This window comes from Lycium barbarum, chromosome 2 (genome assembly GCF_019175385.1).
Source record: "Lycium barbarum isolate Lr01 chromosome 2, ASM1917538v2, whole genome shotgun sequence".
NCBI classification, from domain to species: Eukaryota; Viridiplantae; Streptophyta; class Magnoliopsida; order Solanales; family Solanaceae; genus Lycium; species Lycium barbarum.
In genome coordinates, this window is record NC_083338.1 from 112,434,182 (window position 1) to 112,451,291 (window position 17,110).

Here is a 17,110-nt window from a genome sequence, read left to right on the forward strand (position 1 = left end):
CTTTTAATGAAAATTATTGAGTGATGTTTTGTGTGTGGCAAACTAAGCCATTATGTCCATCAATATAAACGAAGATTCAGAGAAATGATAATCGCGCTAAATAAATATAAATTTGATAAGCGGATGATAGAACTGTTGTGGTCATTTCTAAAGTGAATCTTGTGGGCTAATGTGAGAGATTGAGGGTTAGACTGTGGTGCTACTAAGCATATTTATGATAACAAATTTAATTTTGTGTTCTCCGCCCAAATTGAAGAAGAATGATTTATTTATGTTAGTGATTCAAGAACTATTCAAGTTCGTAGAATGAAAAAATTCTTAAAATCATTTATGAAAAAATTATTAGCATTAGCAGGGGTGATCTATGTTTTTAATATTCAAGCCAATTTGATTCTTTTGGAATTATGAAAAAAATGGAGTGAAGGTTTTATTTGAGTATGATAAGATTGTGTCAATCAAAATAATATTTTTGTCAGCAATGAATATTATAACCATAGTTTATTTGTGCCTACTATTTTTTTAATTAAATGACGAAAATATAGTATTGATACTTACTTTTTTCATATTGCTTTCTTAAAATATTTGTTGATGATGACATAATTTGAGTAAATTTTACTTAGTTATTTGGGTGAAGTTATATTATTATATTGATACTTACATTTTTCATATTGCTTTCTTAAAATATTTGTTGATGATGACATAATTTGAGTAAATTTTACTTAGTTATTTGGGTGAAGTTATATTATTAGTTTTTTATTCATAAGATGAAATGTCTTATGAGAAATTAGTAATACTTCTCATGAGTTATGAAAATATTATTACCTTATCTTCAAATTTTTAAAAATGCGGGGGTCGTGATGTCTTACTAGAGTTATGTCGAGAGAACTTTTCAAAAAGAGATAATATTTCATTTGGTCTTGTTATTCAAAATGTTGAAAATAAAGTTTTGGAAAGAAGCCGTTGATGAGGAGATCAATCCTAACTTTGGAAGGAAAAAAAATTATTTGAGAGGTACCATGAATTATGGTGTTAAATGGATTTTCCGTTTTATTAGAGAGATACAATGATGATAACTGGATATTTGATTCAGATGAGACAAAATCCACTAGAAACTATGTGTTCACCTTTTGTGGGGGTGAAATTACATCTAAATCAACCAAGCAAAGCATAATTACTATATCGATAATGATATTTGAATTGAGGCTTTGGAGTTGGCTTGTTATGAGGCTGAGTGGTTAAGATACTACTTAGCGAGTATGCCAATTGAAACAAATCAACATTGTTTGTGTCGACATATTGTTATAAGAGCAGCTGTTGTGAGATGTGATAATTTCTATAATTGTGTGAAGTCTGAGATGAATTTGGCCGATTCACAAGACTAAAAGAAATATTGAGGGGAATGAGACTTTTGTCATTTGAGAAGATTAACAATGATGGTAACAAGTCATTAGTTGATCAAAAGTGCACTATTAAATGTATCTCCTCCTATGACATGTGAATATAGTGCAGTTCTGCAAGGCAAAGTGAGGCTGAACTATAAACTCTTAATCCATTATCATATCCTTTATAGGTGGTGTATTGCTCTGCAGAATACACTTGATGGGTGGACCTATATGAGTGTGGAGTGGTGCCGCTCCTAGGAAGTTATGATGGATTTCTAGAGTACTCATGAATACCAGGACACACACATGACCTCTTAGCGCAAAATCGCGATAACGACAGAGATTGTGTGAGTATAATGTGATAGAATAAGACCCTAGGCTTATAAAAGAATTCTTGGTTCATAGAAGTTCTAAACTTCATCAAATATTCTGTAAGTTAAATCTTATTTTATCTAGGTCTGGTTCATAGTCTACGCGACACCAGATTCGATGCATTGTACTCATATGTGAAAACCCAACAAAATTTCTTATTTTATTATTTTTGAGATATATGGGGGATTGTTAGAAAAATCATATTTTCTATTTAATATCTCAAAAATAAAAAGGAACATTTCTAACGTTCCTATTGAGACTTTAATACAAAGACTTGATTCTATTTTATTAACCTTAATGGCAGAATTCATGTTGAATGAATTTGACGTTTTCAAACGATATTATTATATCCAAATCGATAATTAATGGTCTTAATGGCCAAATATTGTCTTTATGGCTGTTTACTACATTGGACGTTGGCATATATCCTTCCTGTGCTCATGTTGTTGGATATAGAAATATCAAGAGACAACTTCTACTATATATATATATATGTATTCCTATGTCTTCTCTTTTGTGCATAAGACAGAGATAGAAAATAATATAGAGCCAAACATACTTCCTCTCATATATTATGTGTGTTAGGATTTTCTTTTATTAAATCTTTGTTAGATTCTAGCTTTTAGTTTTGTACTAGAAGAGCTTGTTGAATCCTGGGGGGATACATCCATACAGGGTGAAATATCCTTAAGGATAATGTCTTAACTGACATGCCTCAAGCTATGAAGAATTCTCTGTAGCGTTCATGATCAAGTATTTCCGTAAGATTTTCAACACCGCGCACGTTGTGATTAACATATAAGGACTATGTCCTCATGAACATAAAGGACTAAAACTGCTTAGATGCATATTTAAAGGACTATTTTAGATTAACCCCTGAATATGGGGGACTAGTTTTGTCATTTTTTTTTTCTATTATTCACCATATAACAAGTCCTGCTTATTATTCACTAGTCAATTTGTCCGCGCTTCGCGCAGTTAAATATATTTTTTCTTAAAAGATTTGGTTGATGTGAAGAAAAAAAGTATTCTTATAATATCAAAAATAAAAGAAAATTAAAATCAATGTAGAAGGAAAAAGACATGAAAAAAATACAATAGAAAATCAAATCTAAATAGAAACAGAACCTACAGTTTTTAAGCTCTATAATGAAAAAAAAAAAAGAGGTCTACAATGAAGAGTTCTCGAGACATACTCTCAATTCGGAAAAAGAAATTAACTTTAAAAAATGCATGGAAATGTAAGTCTCGCATATCCTTTCTAATTAAAAGGTGTTGATAAATAATATTAACTATTAAAAATAATAAATAATTATTAATTGCATTTACAGGTATAGTTTTTATTCATAATTACAGACCTTTGGTCTAACATAAGACCTTTAACCTTCTATTCCTATTAAATGTTATTAACTATATTAATTATTATTCAAAAATATTTTAAAATAAGGTAAACCATAAATGAGGAAGAAAAACAGACCTTTTAGCATACATAACAGTGAAAAATGATTTAAAGATGGAAATCAAAAACAGTAAATCTTTTATTGCTAGTCCTATGTCATGCCATTTGCAAAAAAAATCCTTAGATTTTTCGTGGCTCCAAACTCTCTTTGATACACGTTATTAGAAGAGAGTACTGTATGAATTATTAAAACACAAATTAAACTATTAATTAAAATCAACATACTCATAAAGTTTTGCACAGAAAATTTCTGATATGATGTTAGTGAACAAAAATCTCTCCTTGCAACGTGTTATGTTGTTGATTTTCTATATGATAAACATTGCCATAAGCCCATAACTATTTGTATTTGAGAAAAACACTCTTCAAAGGCGAAGAACAAAGAAGAGAACAACTTCACGTTATCCACAAGATCGAGCTAATTGTCCAAATAATAAAAAGGAAAAAAATGAAAATTGCATAAGATATTTTTTATAAATTAAAGCAGTTATGTGATTTTCTCTCCACTTTTCAGTTGTGCTAATTATTAGAGGGTAAGATTCAAACTCAAAATCAAAAAAAGATGGACGAAGAAGAAGAAAGAGAGCATCACATTACATATGCATATTTATGAAAGCACATTTTTGTGAATGAAAATTAGGTAAACAATAAAAAAAATAATCACGAAATTGAGCATAAAATTGAATGGAAGTAGCATTGGTATGCATACACAGAGATAAATAATCTAAGAATATGTAAAACTCACATATAGAAATTGTTGTAATTATAGGGACAAGATAATCCAACGATCTGTGTAATACTTTTAGGAAGCAAGTTTAACTTTTTGAGTTTCGTGTTTGTACCAAAAACTCTTTCCTTGAACCCCCCCCCCCCCCCCCCCCCCAAATGCTACTTGAAATGATATTTAAAGGACTACTCCATTTTAATTCTGCATGGAGGAAATGAAAGGTTGGAGTAGTAAATATTGGGACTTTTCAGTTTATTTACAATAGAAAATAAGAATAAGTGGAGTAGTAAATTCTGAAACATTCAAGTTTTTACAATAAAGAATAGGAATAAATGGATGAGTAACAATTGATACATTTATTCTTGAACAATAAAAAAACTAAAAATAGTAAGGAAAAAGGCAAAAATTGAAGAAGAAAAAAAGAGTAATATAATTTTTGGCCAAAGAGAGGTGCCACATCACTCTTCTTTTGTCTAACTTTATATATATATATATATATATAACTTCAAAAAAGAGTTATATATATATATATATAACTTCAAAAGTAGCCCAAAGTCTACTTGATTCATCTTTCACTATAATAATTACGCTAAATGCATCTATTTAACTTTTCCTTTTCCGCTGTAATATATATACCTACTTAACTTTTTCTCTTCCACTATAGTTATTTATTATATAGAGATATTATTTACCGTTAATAATTATAAATATTTCTATTATTTGTGGACAATATATTTTTTGTATCTACCTTATTATAAAAAACCCAAGAATCTAAATATAACTATTGAGCTTTTCCTCTTCCACTATAGCTATTAGTTCTTATTAGATATTAAAAGAATCATTTTTGGATTTTAATGGCATAAAACCTTTATCATTCTTTTATAAGTGCTCATTTGTTACTTATTATGTTCTTTGAGCACAATATATAACAAAAATATTTTTATACTTTTCTCTAACGAAGGAGAATATCACCAAAAATAAATTATTTTGCTGAACAACTATGTTGTATCACCATTTTTTCAACAAAAGACACATTTGTAGAAGCAACTTTGAGTCTTAGTATTCAACCGAAGCAACTTTTAAATCTTAAATTACAGGTAGTTCATCTACTACAAACAATTTTCATATCTCTAAATGGTGTGTATTTAATTAGCAAAATTTATACTATAAAATCTCCATATGATTTAATATCTGAGAAATTAAATAGGCGCACGAACCTATAACTTCAAGTTGAACCATCTCGGATAATAAGATGGACTGCAGTTTAAATGTCAAATACCTTATTGGAATCCCGTTTGACTTAAGCAAATTAACTGAAGTCCGAAATCTTCGAAGCCCTTTGCCATCCATCAAATGTACTTTTGCAACATCTACTTCAAATATTTTCACGGTATAAATTGAAATTAGAAAAGAAAATGAAGTATATTAAATTAAATCAACCTACCTCGTGCGAGATCCGACGTTCGTCAAGTGAAATTTCATGTAAAAAAAAGTATTCTACTAAAAAATAAGAGCTTTCTAGTCCAAAGAAAATTCATTCACTTTCCCCGTTTCTTTCATTATTTATACTTTCTCAAGGAGGGAGCATTTCTTTAACAGTTGACCTTTGGATTTCTTTTACATAAAAACTTTAGAATTCTAGCTCACTATAAAAATTGGTGAGCCTTTGGGAAGAAAACGGTAGTCTGAGTTGGGTGCTTCATAATGGAAGAAACAGTTGTTTCATTAATAAGGACTCTTAAAAATCTTAATATCAAATAAATGGAGAATTATGCACGATTTTCCACAATTATTAGTGTAGATTCTTGTGAACTTTTCATTAGCCACGAACAATTCAAGAAGGCTTTCAATTGTCCATTATTATTTTCATTAATTGTTGCAAGATTAAAATTGACTTTGAAAGAAAAAAACTTGAGCACATTTAACATAATTAAGAGAGTTAAATGGGTGTTTTTACAAAGAAGATAAATAAGAAAATAGGGAAAATGTCCAAAAAAAGGAGAAAAAAGATAAATGTCAATGGAGAACATAGAGAGGTGCCACATAGGATTGTTTATGCCTAGATTTATATTATATATAGATTACTAAAACAAATATTTATATATAGCATGCAAACCAAATGATCCCTAATTCCCGTATTAGTAACGTAGAGTTTTGTATTGAAGATAGAAAGTTTAGCTCAAATCCATTGGGAGTGAGAGCAACTAGGATTGAGGATGTCATAACAAACACAACAAAGAAACTTAACATGAATTGCATGTGACGTTCCTTATGTTTGAATGTTTGTTACGTTTGTTTCTCTCAGAGTATTATGCATGCAAACATTTCCCTAGTAGCAACTTTTTCTTGAAACGCTCTTAATACTCCCATATATATATATATATATATTCTGTTGATCGAGTTGTTTGAGATTGTAATTAAGTTCATATAAGCAAAATGAAGTCAAAGGGTAGAGCTACCATTGAGATTGGAGCTGATGGAGTTGCTGTCATCACCATAATTAATCCGCCTGTCAATTCTCTTTCCTTAGATGGTATGTTAAATAACAACTTTCTTCATATATATTGATCTCACCCATCCTTTCAGGATTCTTGAAAATTTCTATGTTTCTAGATATATTTATGTAGCTGTAAAGATTGTTTTCCTCTGTTTCTCCATGATGTGGGATGGTTTTATTCTTGAAAAATATGAACTATCTGATCATGGTTTTGTAGGCGTTTGGACATGAATGGTTTGTTTTTGAAAAGAAAATTGAAGTTAAGTTGAAAACGGGTATTTGAAAGTTAAAGTTGTGTTTGGACATGAAAACACGGTTGAAGTTTTGTAAGTGAAAACCTGAAAAACTCTTAAGGCATGTTCTTTAAACTTCAAATTTCAATTGTTTAAAGTTGAAACTACGGACAAGTTTGAAAAACAAACACTTACTTGAAATGATCTTCAACTATTATCTCAAAATTTTGAAACCAAAGCTATGGAGAAACAAGGGCTTACATTGAGTAATAATTCTGTTTTGCTGGCAGTAGCAAATATGATTATATTTAATTGTTTTTGTTAAAGCTTCATCTTTCTCTTCGCTTTGAAAGAAAATTAACTGTTGTGTATAATATTGTTCAGTCTCTTGAACCCTCAATCCTAGACTCTCTGATTTATTAGTGCATTTTCTTTTGATTAGTTTTGTACAGCTTGAAAGAGACAGTTGAAGAAGCCCTAAGGAGAGATGATGTGAAGGCAATTGTTATAACAGGTAAATTTGATGAAATCATATTTATTTTAATGTATCAATTTGATCCCACCATATATATATCTTGACAGGTTGTCATGGAAAGTTCTCTGGTGGGTTTGATATCTCTTCTTTTGCTGACTTACAACAAGGAAAAGGTAAACATTTTAGCATCTAAGTATACATGCATGCTAGTGCTGCAAATTTCCTAAGCTGATTTTTGTCTGCAAATTATCACAGTGGCACAACCAAAACCTGGTTATGTATCTGTGGATATGCTCACTGACACTGTGGAAGGTATGCCTTTGCTTTATTTTCACCCTGAGACTCATAGTTGAAAGTACTTTCAGGATGTGGCTGGTGTGAAGAAGGTCATTTTCCTGAAAAAATATGTTCCTTGAGTAAGTCATCTTCTGGTGTTCGCATGGTAGAACGGAAGTTGTTTTTTCAAGAACAACATTTTCCACTAAAATAGGAAAATGACTTCCCTCACTCATGGCACAAAAAACATTTTCCTTAAAATTCATATTACTTGCTTCAACTAACATCTATGCATTATTTTTTCCTCTTCAAAAGCACAAGGAAATGCTGGCAGAGTAGAGCTCGGCTGCTTGGCAGAGGGTTCAAGAATAGGGTAGAGTATTGTTCGTAAAAGTTCCAATACTTTATGCATACACCTCCGTGCAAGTGTGGCATACAAGTTCTGACTAGGATGATCGTTATATTACTTATTAATCTTCAGTACTAAAATATTTCATCAAAACACTCTATGATTTGCTAATATTATTAATCTTTAACATATTTTATTAAAAAAAAAGCATAATTTTCATTCACCAACCAAATGCCGAAAGCTATTTTCCATGGAAGATGACTTCCGTCATACCAAACACACCATATAATGTTACCTATAGGCTATTGTATTCCAACTTAGATTTCCCTCTACACTAAACTACCGGCAAAGTTGAATGCAGCTAATTAAAGTGCTGATTAATTTAATCTTACTTTTCCTTGATCTTAGTTTCGAGAAAACCTTTAGTGGCGGCCATTGATGGTCATGCTTTGGGTGGAGGACTAGAAATTGCAATGGTAGGTACATGCTGATTAAACCACCTTAATTTCTCTGCAGAAACTGCTGTTGAATCCATTTGCTAACTCTTTGATTATGTTGCTTGAATCATCAGTGTTGTCATGCACGGATTTCCACTCCAAATGCACAACTTGGATTGCCAGAACTTCACCTTGGTATTATTCCTGGATTTGGAGGTATGCAGGCTTGTTTAGTCCTTGGTTATCTCTTCTTAATCAATCCTTAACTCTAGGTGAGATAAATACTAGTAGGATTTAACCTCTTTATTATTATTATTATTATTATTATTATTATTATTATCTTAAATGACTATTTGTGTATTGTCTTAGGATAACATGGGTAGGTTTTAAGTTTTCGGGCTTTTGGGTTTGGTTTTATGATAGAATAATATGGGTCCTGGGATGATAAGGGGTGCCAACTAAGGAATCCGGTGGACAAATTGTCTTTTCTGGCTTGGTTTATTTTATAAGAGTTCCAAAAAATACAAAGTTTACTTTACGAGTAGTTTCCATAACTTGGATGATCATCCAAGGAACAACTCCATTTTCCAAATGTGTTCTGATTCTCAATGCGCTCATCTGATGAAGAAGCTGCCAATTGCCTATGCACACAGGGATAAGCCAATGCACGTGTTAACTTAATAACAAATGAAGATGTACAGCGTAAAGAAGTCAAACTCTTCGTTTTTAATCTGTTTTTGTTGTAAACTTGTAATGTTATATTTCAGGTACTCAGAGGCTTCCACGCCTTGTGGGACTTGCTAAGTCCCTAGAAATGTTGCTAGTAAGATGCAATTCACCTTTATATTTCAGTGTTGGCATCACAGCATGAAAATTTTGTCTCTTACATTCTTTTTCACTCGTATGTCCAATATAGACAGCAAAATCTGTTAAAGGGGAGGAAGCGCTTGATCTTGGCCTTGTTGATGCTATAGTTTCACCAAACCAATTGCTGGATACTGCTCGTAAATGGGCACTTGATATTTGGGAGCGCAAAAGACCTTGGAATGTTTCCAGCCTTCACAGAACTGACAAGATGGAGTCTCTTGATGAGGCAAAAGAAATACTAAAGCTTGCTAGAGCTCAAGCTCTTAGAATAGCTCCAAATCTCTATCATCCCTTAGCATACATCGATGTTGTTGAAGAGGGTATAGTGTCCGGTCCACGTGCTGGACTTATTAAGGTTCAATTCTGGATACGCCTCAACTTTTTCTGCCTATAAAATCCCTTGTCACAAATGTAAACATACCTCCTGCTTTTTCAGGAATATGAAACGTTCGAAGTTCTTGTGCGTTCAGACATTTGCAAGGCCTTACTCCACCTTTTCTTTGCCCAGCGTGGAACCATGAAGGTGAATTAACTTAAATTATTTTAGACCGAAAAATTACATGATTTTACGGGAAAGTTATAAAGATGTGGATTTTCTCGGTTAACACTAACAGGTTCCAGGGGTGACTGATTTGGGGTTAGCGCCACGACACGTTAAGAAGGTTGCAATTCTTGGAGGTGGACTAATGGGTTCTGGAATTGCAACTGCATTGCTCCTTAGCAACTATCCTGTGATCCTGAAAGAAGTTAATGACAAATTCCTAGAGGCTGGAATTGAGAAAATAAAAGGTAAGGTCATTTTTTAGCTGTTATGACGATTAACTTACACTTGATATGACTATTTATCACTCAGCAAATTTGCAAAGCCGCGTCAATAAAGGAAAATTGAGTCAAGAGAAGTTTGAAAAAGCTCTCTCCCTACTCAAGGGTACTCTTGATTACGAGAACTTCAGAGATGTTGACATGGTCATTGAGGTATCAGCTATAATCTCAGATTTGTAAATACTCTATTTTGCTGACTGATTATCTTGTATAATGCCTTCCTATTAATGTCTAATAGGCAGTCACCGAGGACTTATCTTTGAAGCAGCAAATATTTATGGATCTAGAGAAGTACTGCCCTCCTCATTGTATACTTGCTAGTAATACCTCTACAATTGACTTGAATTTGATTTGGGAGAAAACCAAATCTCAAGATCGTATTGTTGGAGCTCACTTTTTCAGGTGATGTCTGTTAGAATTTTGTAACAGTTTTACTTGTAGTTTCCTCATTTGTTCTGTTTATTGATTATCGTAATTTGATACAGTCCGGCTCATGTGATGCCACTTCTGGAAATTGTTCGCACCCAAAAGACATCTCCACAAGTAATTGTAGACGTGCTTGATGTTGGAAAGAAGATAAAGAAAACCCCAGTAGTAGTAAGGAATTGCACTGGTTTTGCTGTCAACAGGATGTTTTTTCCTTGTACCCAAGCTGCTCTTTTGCTTGTTGAACATGGAGCTGATTTATACTGCATAGATAGAGCCTTTGCTAAATTTGGTATGGCTATGGGCCCCTTCAGGTAAAACATCAGGCACTCTTAATATACAGTGTGATAGTGTCTGCACGGCTTTTTCCAAAAACTCTCATACCATAAGCTTTTTTTTTTTTTCTTATTAAATTATAAGACTAGGGTTTGTTCGTGCACTCAACAATGACAATGACCTGATTTAGTATTTTGGTTCCCTACATTGCAGAATGTGTGATCTTATTGGTATTGGTGTTGCCATGGCTACTGAAGCTCAATTTGCATTGAGTATGCCCGACAGAATTTACAAGTCAATGCTTATTCCACTCATGCAACAAGATAAAAGATTAGGTACAATTCTCTACTTTGAGATGTTAGGTGCGTTACAAATGATAGTTTGAAGTGTTCTACACACAAGAACTCACACTTAGAGATCATGACCCTTCTGAATGGACATTGACACACTTGTTCTAGGTGAAACGACTCGAAAAGGGTTCTACGTATACGATGAAAGACGCAAAGCCAAGCCTGATCCAGAAATTAAGAAATACATTGAGAAGGCAACAGAAATTTCTGGTGTCAGCATTCATCCTAAGGTTTCTCTTTCTCCTCTATGTCCTCTCCTTCTATTGATATTAAAAGGTACCAGTAATTGAAATCACTCTGTATTGTGAAATTTTGTTTGTACTTGACTCAGCTGGCAAAACTCCCGGACAAGGACATCGTCGAAATGATCTCATTTCCTCTGGTTAATGAAGCATGCAGATTACTTGCTGAAGGCATTTCTGTCAAAGCTGCTGATCTTGACATTGCTTCTGTCATGGGCATAGGGTTTCCCCCTTACAGGTCTGTGTTTTCATCGGGTTGAATGTGTTTGTACGTGGATATGTGCGTGCTCATGCGTTTTCTTCTTCCAGGAAAAATATCATGAATAGAATAGTGAGAAAAAAAAAAAACTCTAATAGTTATAAAGATTTGATTGCATGCTTGTTGGCCAGGGGTGGGATCATATACTGGGCAGATACTCTTGGATCCAAATACATTTGTTCAAGATTGGATGAGTGGGCAAGAATGTATGGAAACTTTTTCAAACCTTGTGATTACCTAGCTGAAAAAGCTGCCAAGGGTGTTCCTCTGGTGAGTACAAGGGGATTCATTATATTATTTTTCTAGATTGAGTACACCATGCATAACTTGATTATCAATCATGAACGGTGAATACCTTGACCCCCTCCCCATCGTTATTCTCTAATATGCATTGGAGTTCAACTTTTAATACACGAGACTATTATACAATCAAGCCATCCAAAAAAAGAGCTACATATAACCATGAGATAAGTAACCTACTACAATAGGTTAAAATTCACTATTAGTGTTAAAATTTGAAAGAAATAAAAACACTCAAAGGAATAATATAAGCACAAGCGGAAGACTCAACAATGGCTATATAGAAGAAATTTATCAAACTAAAGAGAGAAGATAAGAGGCTTTACTTAATAACTCAAAACTCTTGAATCTCACTACAATAAAATATGTGACATAGCATCCCTATTTATAATACTAGAAACCAAAATAGACTAAGACTAGAAAACTCATTCCAATATGAACTAGACAAATAAATCCTAACTAAATATGAATTAAATAAATACCAAATATCAATCCTAAACAACTTTGGATTAGTAATCTTGGTTTAATTCCAACATAGCCTCCCTTAAACCAAGATCTTCAACCTTGAGCGTGCCATTAATAATATCATATCTTGTAGAAGTCAACCACCTCAGACTCTCGAACAATTTCCTGAAGTACGTAGCATCAACAAACTTGCGAGTGCCATCTTTAGTCAGCATCAGTCCCAATCAAATTATCCTTTTTAGCTATCCTAGAAATTATTGATAAATCAATTTGAACATTATTGGATTCTGAGTTGCAATCAAAGACATCTATACCACAACAAAAATTACCTCTACCTTCTCTTCTTTTCTTCATAATTTCTGAATTCTGGCCTTCTTCATTTATTTTTGCCAGATTCGATGACTCTTCTTTATCTTTTGGTTCATCCTTTGTTTGCAATGCCTCATCCACTATCTCATGTGTTTGCCGATTCAATGACATCTTATATGCCACCAATTCATCTTCTAGATCATCAACTCTCAACGTATTAAGATCCTGGGTTGCCTCAATATCTGTTTTCTTAATGTGAAATTCTAATCTTAGAGACTGCAATATCTTCTCAACAACTTTAACATCTTCCAATACTTCTCCATTGGCCTTCATATCATTAACTATTTTTATAATTCTTGTAAAAAAATTCTTTGACAGATTCTGTTGGTTTCTTCTGGGCCAACTTATACTGTCTCCAAAGCTCTTGTAGTTTCTCTCTCTTCACATCTGCAGCACGCCTATATGATTTCACCACTATTATCCAAGCCTCTTTTGCTGATTTTGCATGCAAATATTTGTTATATACATGCAATTGGACTTTGCTATTGAGGTAATAGAATGCCTTATAATTCAATTGCATATTTTTCTCCAATTGTGTAGCTGCTTCACAAGTCAATGTTGTGCCATCTGGGGTTTCCACGAACCCTTCATCAATAATGGACCATAGTCCAACAACATTGAAGAAATTCTTCATCTGTTGATACCAACTCTCAAAAGTATTTTTTCCATCAAACACAAAAACGGGACAATCCGGTAAATATGAAATATTCATATTCTTTTATATATGCCGGATCTCACACGAGGCTTTGATCAGATCTCACACAGGCTCTGATATCAATTTGAGGGAAATAAAAATACTCAAAGGAATAATATAAGCACAAGCGGAAGACTCAATAATGGCTATATAGAAGAAATTTATCAAACTAGAGAGAGAAGGTTCCTTTACTTAATAACTCAAAACTCTTGAATCTCACTACAATAAAATATGTGACATAGCATCCCTATTTATAATACTAGAAACCAAAATAGACTAGCACTAGAAAACTCATTCTAATATGAACTGGACAAATAAATCCTAACTAAATATGAATTAAATAAATACCAAATACCAATCCTAAACAACTTTGGATTAGTAATCTTGATTTAATTCCAACAAAATTGTATACACGGCTGTCAGTGTGCATAAGTTAAATCCATATGTATTGTTGTTATTACAATCCGAGGATGTTGGAATTTCTTTGTTGTCATTGCAGAGTGCAACGACGGATCCTGCAAGGTCACGCCTATAAAGATCACCTAGCTTTTAAGCATTTTGTCAGATCAAAAGTATGTTGTTTAGTTTGTTTACTGTGGTCTGTTGGATGGATTTATGATGTGCTCAATAATGTATTAGTGGAGAAGGAAGGATTATAGATTATTATGTAACTTCAAACATTACTATCTCAGAATAATGCGCGATTTATGTTAATTGCTTTGATAATGGAAAATATATATTTATGCACATAGCTTCCACTAAGGGTTCTATTAGAGGTTCTGCTCAAAGGCATTACCCGCTTGCTACAATTTTATAGGTTTAATTTCACAAAAGATCATCAAATTTATAGTATTATTGTTGAAAATTTATTAAACTTAATTTTCCAATCATCAAACCACTCAACTTTCACTAATTTTCATAAAAAGTCATTTCAGCTGGCTTAAAAAGGTCTTAGGCAGAATGATCCATTCTTCTTTCTCTATTTGTGCTAGCAATAGAATACTTAAGTAGGATGCTAAAGACACGTACAATTACCAAGACTTAGATAAACTTACTATAGACAAAACATTTTAGATGTTGAACTAAACAAAATCAGTACAAAAGAGATATCGTAAATAAAATCTCAAGAGGTTACACAAACAAGTAGCATTAGCGTTACTATGCTAGCAAAATTCCCTTGGATTCAAAATCGTGTTTGAAACAAAATTTTGAAATGAAATCCACGCCTTTTATGCATGTAAAAGCATATTTTAAAAATAAACTTCACTAGCATTAAACATGCGTATAAAACTTCAAGAAATAGTATCGTGAATAAACAGATTATATGTTTGTCCCTTGGTGAATACATATCCGCAATTTTCCTAATTACGTTTTGTTTTCACAATCCAATCTAACACATATCAATGGTAGACGCAATTCATTTCTTTACCGATTAAATCAATATATGTTGAAACACTCCCCCTCCCACACCGTCTTTGGAGCATTACATTTACCAGTTTATATTCATTTGAGGAGCCTAAGTCAATCGCCGAGCTCAGAAACAAGACCTTGTGACCCAGGTGGGGGCATTAAAGTGGCGGAATATATTGAGCGTGTTCAGAAGGACGGATTTGGGTAGCTAAATTCTGGCCTGCCCTCTCCAAGCACGGAGTTGGGTCACGTGGCCCTTGCGAAAGCTTGGGTTGCTTGGCTCCTAAAGCGGGGTGGACTGCGTGAGGCTGGTTTCACAGAGCAATGGATAGCTCATGGAAGGATAACGGGTTGGTGCTGCTCAAGCCCAACAAATGTCTCTGATGGACTGCTCTAATTAAACCACCATTTTTTTAGCCCAAAAATGGGCTCGGTCCACCGGTCTAGTATCCAATTGAGTTATGGGACTTCTGTTTGGTCTTGTTTCACTGTATTTTTCATTGGGATAACTACATGACATAACAAACATATAGTGGGTATTGACATTTAGTTGCTATAGTTTAACTTAATTACTTCTCATAGCAAACATTTGTGTATTAATGACATTTAGTAACTATATATATATACACACACAAAATAGAATACCCATCACTGTTCACTTCCAACCCAACCCTCCCATCTCTCTTCTCCCCACTGCTCCGCCGCCGGCCACCACCAACCGCCGGAGCTCCGGCGAAATGCCGTGCCCCTTCACCACCGTCACTGCCAGCCCCTTCCCCTTTTCCCTTTCTTCTCCGGCCATACCCTTTTTTCCTTTCTTCTCCGGCGCCAAAAAGGAAAAAAAACTCAGATCTACGTCGGAAAAGAGCCAATACCAACGGATCTGAGCATTGTTGGAAGCAAAAAGGAAAAAAAGCTCAGATCTATGACGGATCTGAGCAGTGCAGCCGACAGTGGCTTCTTCGGAGTGGAAGAGAAAAAACTCAGATCTACGTCGGAAAAAAAATGTCGTCGGTGTATTCGCCGGAATTTTTTTCTGGTCAGATCTGAAAAAGTCTAGATTTTCACAATATTTATTGTATATTTACCGTGTATACAATGTTTTTCGCTTGTATTTGTTGTATACATGCCGGAAAATATGGTGTATTTGTTAATTTTTTGGTGTATCTATGTTGTATACAGTACTTTTCGCCTGTATTTGTTGTATACATATCGGAAAATATGGCATATTTGTTAATGTTTTGGTTTATGAATGTTTTATACTGTATTTTTTGCATGTATCTGTTGTATACATACCGGAAAATATGATATTTTTGTGTAATTATTGGTGTATATGTATTCAGTTTTTACTCGTTGTATTCATGAATACAACAAGTCAATTTATGAATACAGATAGCTATTTTATGAATACAGTGGAAAAGAAATTGTTGTATTCATGAATAAAGCTAAAAAAAAAAATTGAATACACATGTGGAAGCTGGGCTGATTTGCTACAAAACGTAAATATTGAAACATTAGTTATGCAGCTTGATTAAACCCCAAATGTTTGCTATTTATGTAAAATGCCCTTTTTCATTTGTCACTCTGAAAACTCAGTATGAAAAAATCAGCTTAAAATATTTATCGGGATGACATGAAAGGAGAAAAGTCTTGCGACTAAAGAGTGAGTAATTAAAAGTTTAGCATACAAATCGATTAAGTGAATGACTATTTGCTGTTATAAGGTTTCGTGTTAGGAACTCAACATTTAATTTAAGGTGGGGAAAGAAATTAAAGACAAATTTCAACTATATCATGTTGGAAAATCTAAAATTTATTTCTTTTTTCGATATTGAAAAATCTTAAATGGAAATATATACAGAGTACCCTAATTCTATGGGATATCATGAATTCCTCTTAATGGTTCCACTTGTACAGAACACGTGTCAACTGATAGACCAAAGCAAAGGATGAATCCAAAAAAGAAAAAGAAAAAAAGAGGACAGGCACATGGTGGGTTTAATTTGCTAGGTACTGATTACTGGTTTCGGCGCAAAGTACGTCTGCATAAATTTAAACAAATTTTATTTTGACACATGTATTGACTATTAAAATTTGCTAGTATAGTCTCTATAATTTCATAATCAATATAGTTTATTTATTAAGAATTGCTGTCGTTCGCAAAGAGCAAAGCATCTTCCTAGAATGACAAACAAAACTCATCTATGGAGCACTGTATTTCACGTGTGCATAAGATTCCCAAACAAGAAGGAATCCCATGACAACACAGAATTTTCTTTTCTCTTCCATAATTTCTTACTGTCTTTTTATGTCTTCTTTTTCTTTATTGTTTTTACTAAATGCTAAGAGAACATTATTCTAGTCGAATAATTAATCACCACTACTTTGTTTTTGATATGCCTAACAGGTACAGCTTTAGTACT

At 33.3% G+C, this 17,110-nt stretch overlaps 1 protein-coding gene across 1 annotated transcript in view; it reads left to right on the top strand.

The window, feature by feature from the left end:
• LOC132628753 (peroxisomal fatty acid beta-oxidation multifunctional protein MFP2-like) overlaps positions 1–14,017 on the top strand; it is a 21,351-nt gene extending 7,334 nt beyond the window's left edge. The window contains exons 4-21 of the mRNA XM_060344518.1: positions 6,383–6,473; positions 7,113–7,184; positions 7,253–7,318; positions 7,401–7,457; positions 8,179–8,246; positions 8,342–8,423; positions 8,975–9,030; positions 9,124–9,429; positions 9,511–9,597; positions 9,689–9,863; positions 9,928–10,049; positions 10,135–10,298; positions 10,382–10,636; positions 10,812–10,933; positions 11,057–11,178; positions 11,280–11,428; positions 11,581–11,719; positions 13,777–14,017. Of these exons, the coding sequence (XP_060200501.1) occupies positions 6,383–6,473; positions 7,113–7,184; positions 7,253–7,318; positions 7,401–7,457; positions 8,179–8,246; positions 8,342–8,423; positions 8,975–9,030; positions 9,124–9,429; positions 9,511–9,597; positions 9,689–9,863; positions 9,928–10,049; positions 10,135–10,298; positions 10,382–10,636; positions 10,812–10,933; positions 11,057–11,178; positions 11,280–11,428; positions 11,581–11,719; positions 13,777–13,812 (2,169 nt within the window). The 3' untranslated portion in view covers positions 13,813–14,017. The remainder of the gene's footprint in view (positions 1–6,382; positions 6,474–7,112; positions 7,185–7,252; positions 7,319–7,400; positions 7,458–8,178; positions 8,247–8,341; positions 8,424–8,974; positions 9,031–9,123; positions 9,430–9,510; positions 9,598–9,688; positions 9,864–9,927; positions 10,050–10,134; positions 10,299–10,381; positions 10,637–10,811; positions 10,934–11,056; positions 11,179–11,279; positions 11,429–11,580; positions 11,720–13,776) is intronic.
• The last annotated feature ends 3,093 nt before the right edge of the window (positions 14,018–17,110 follow it).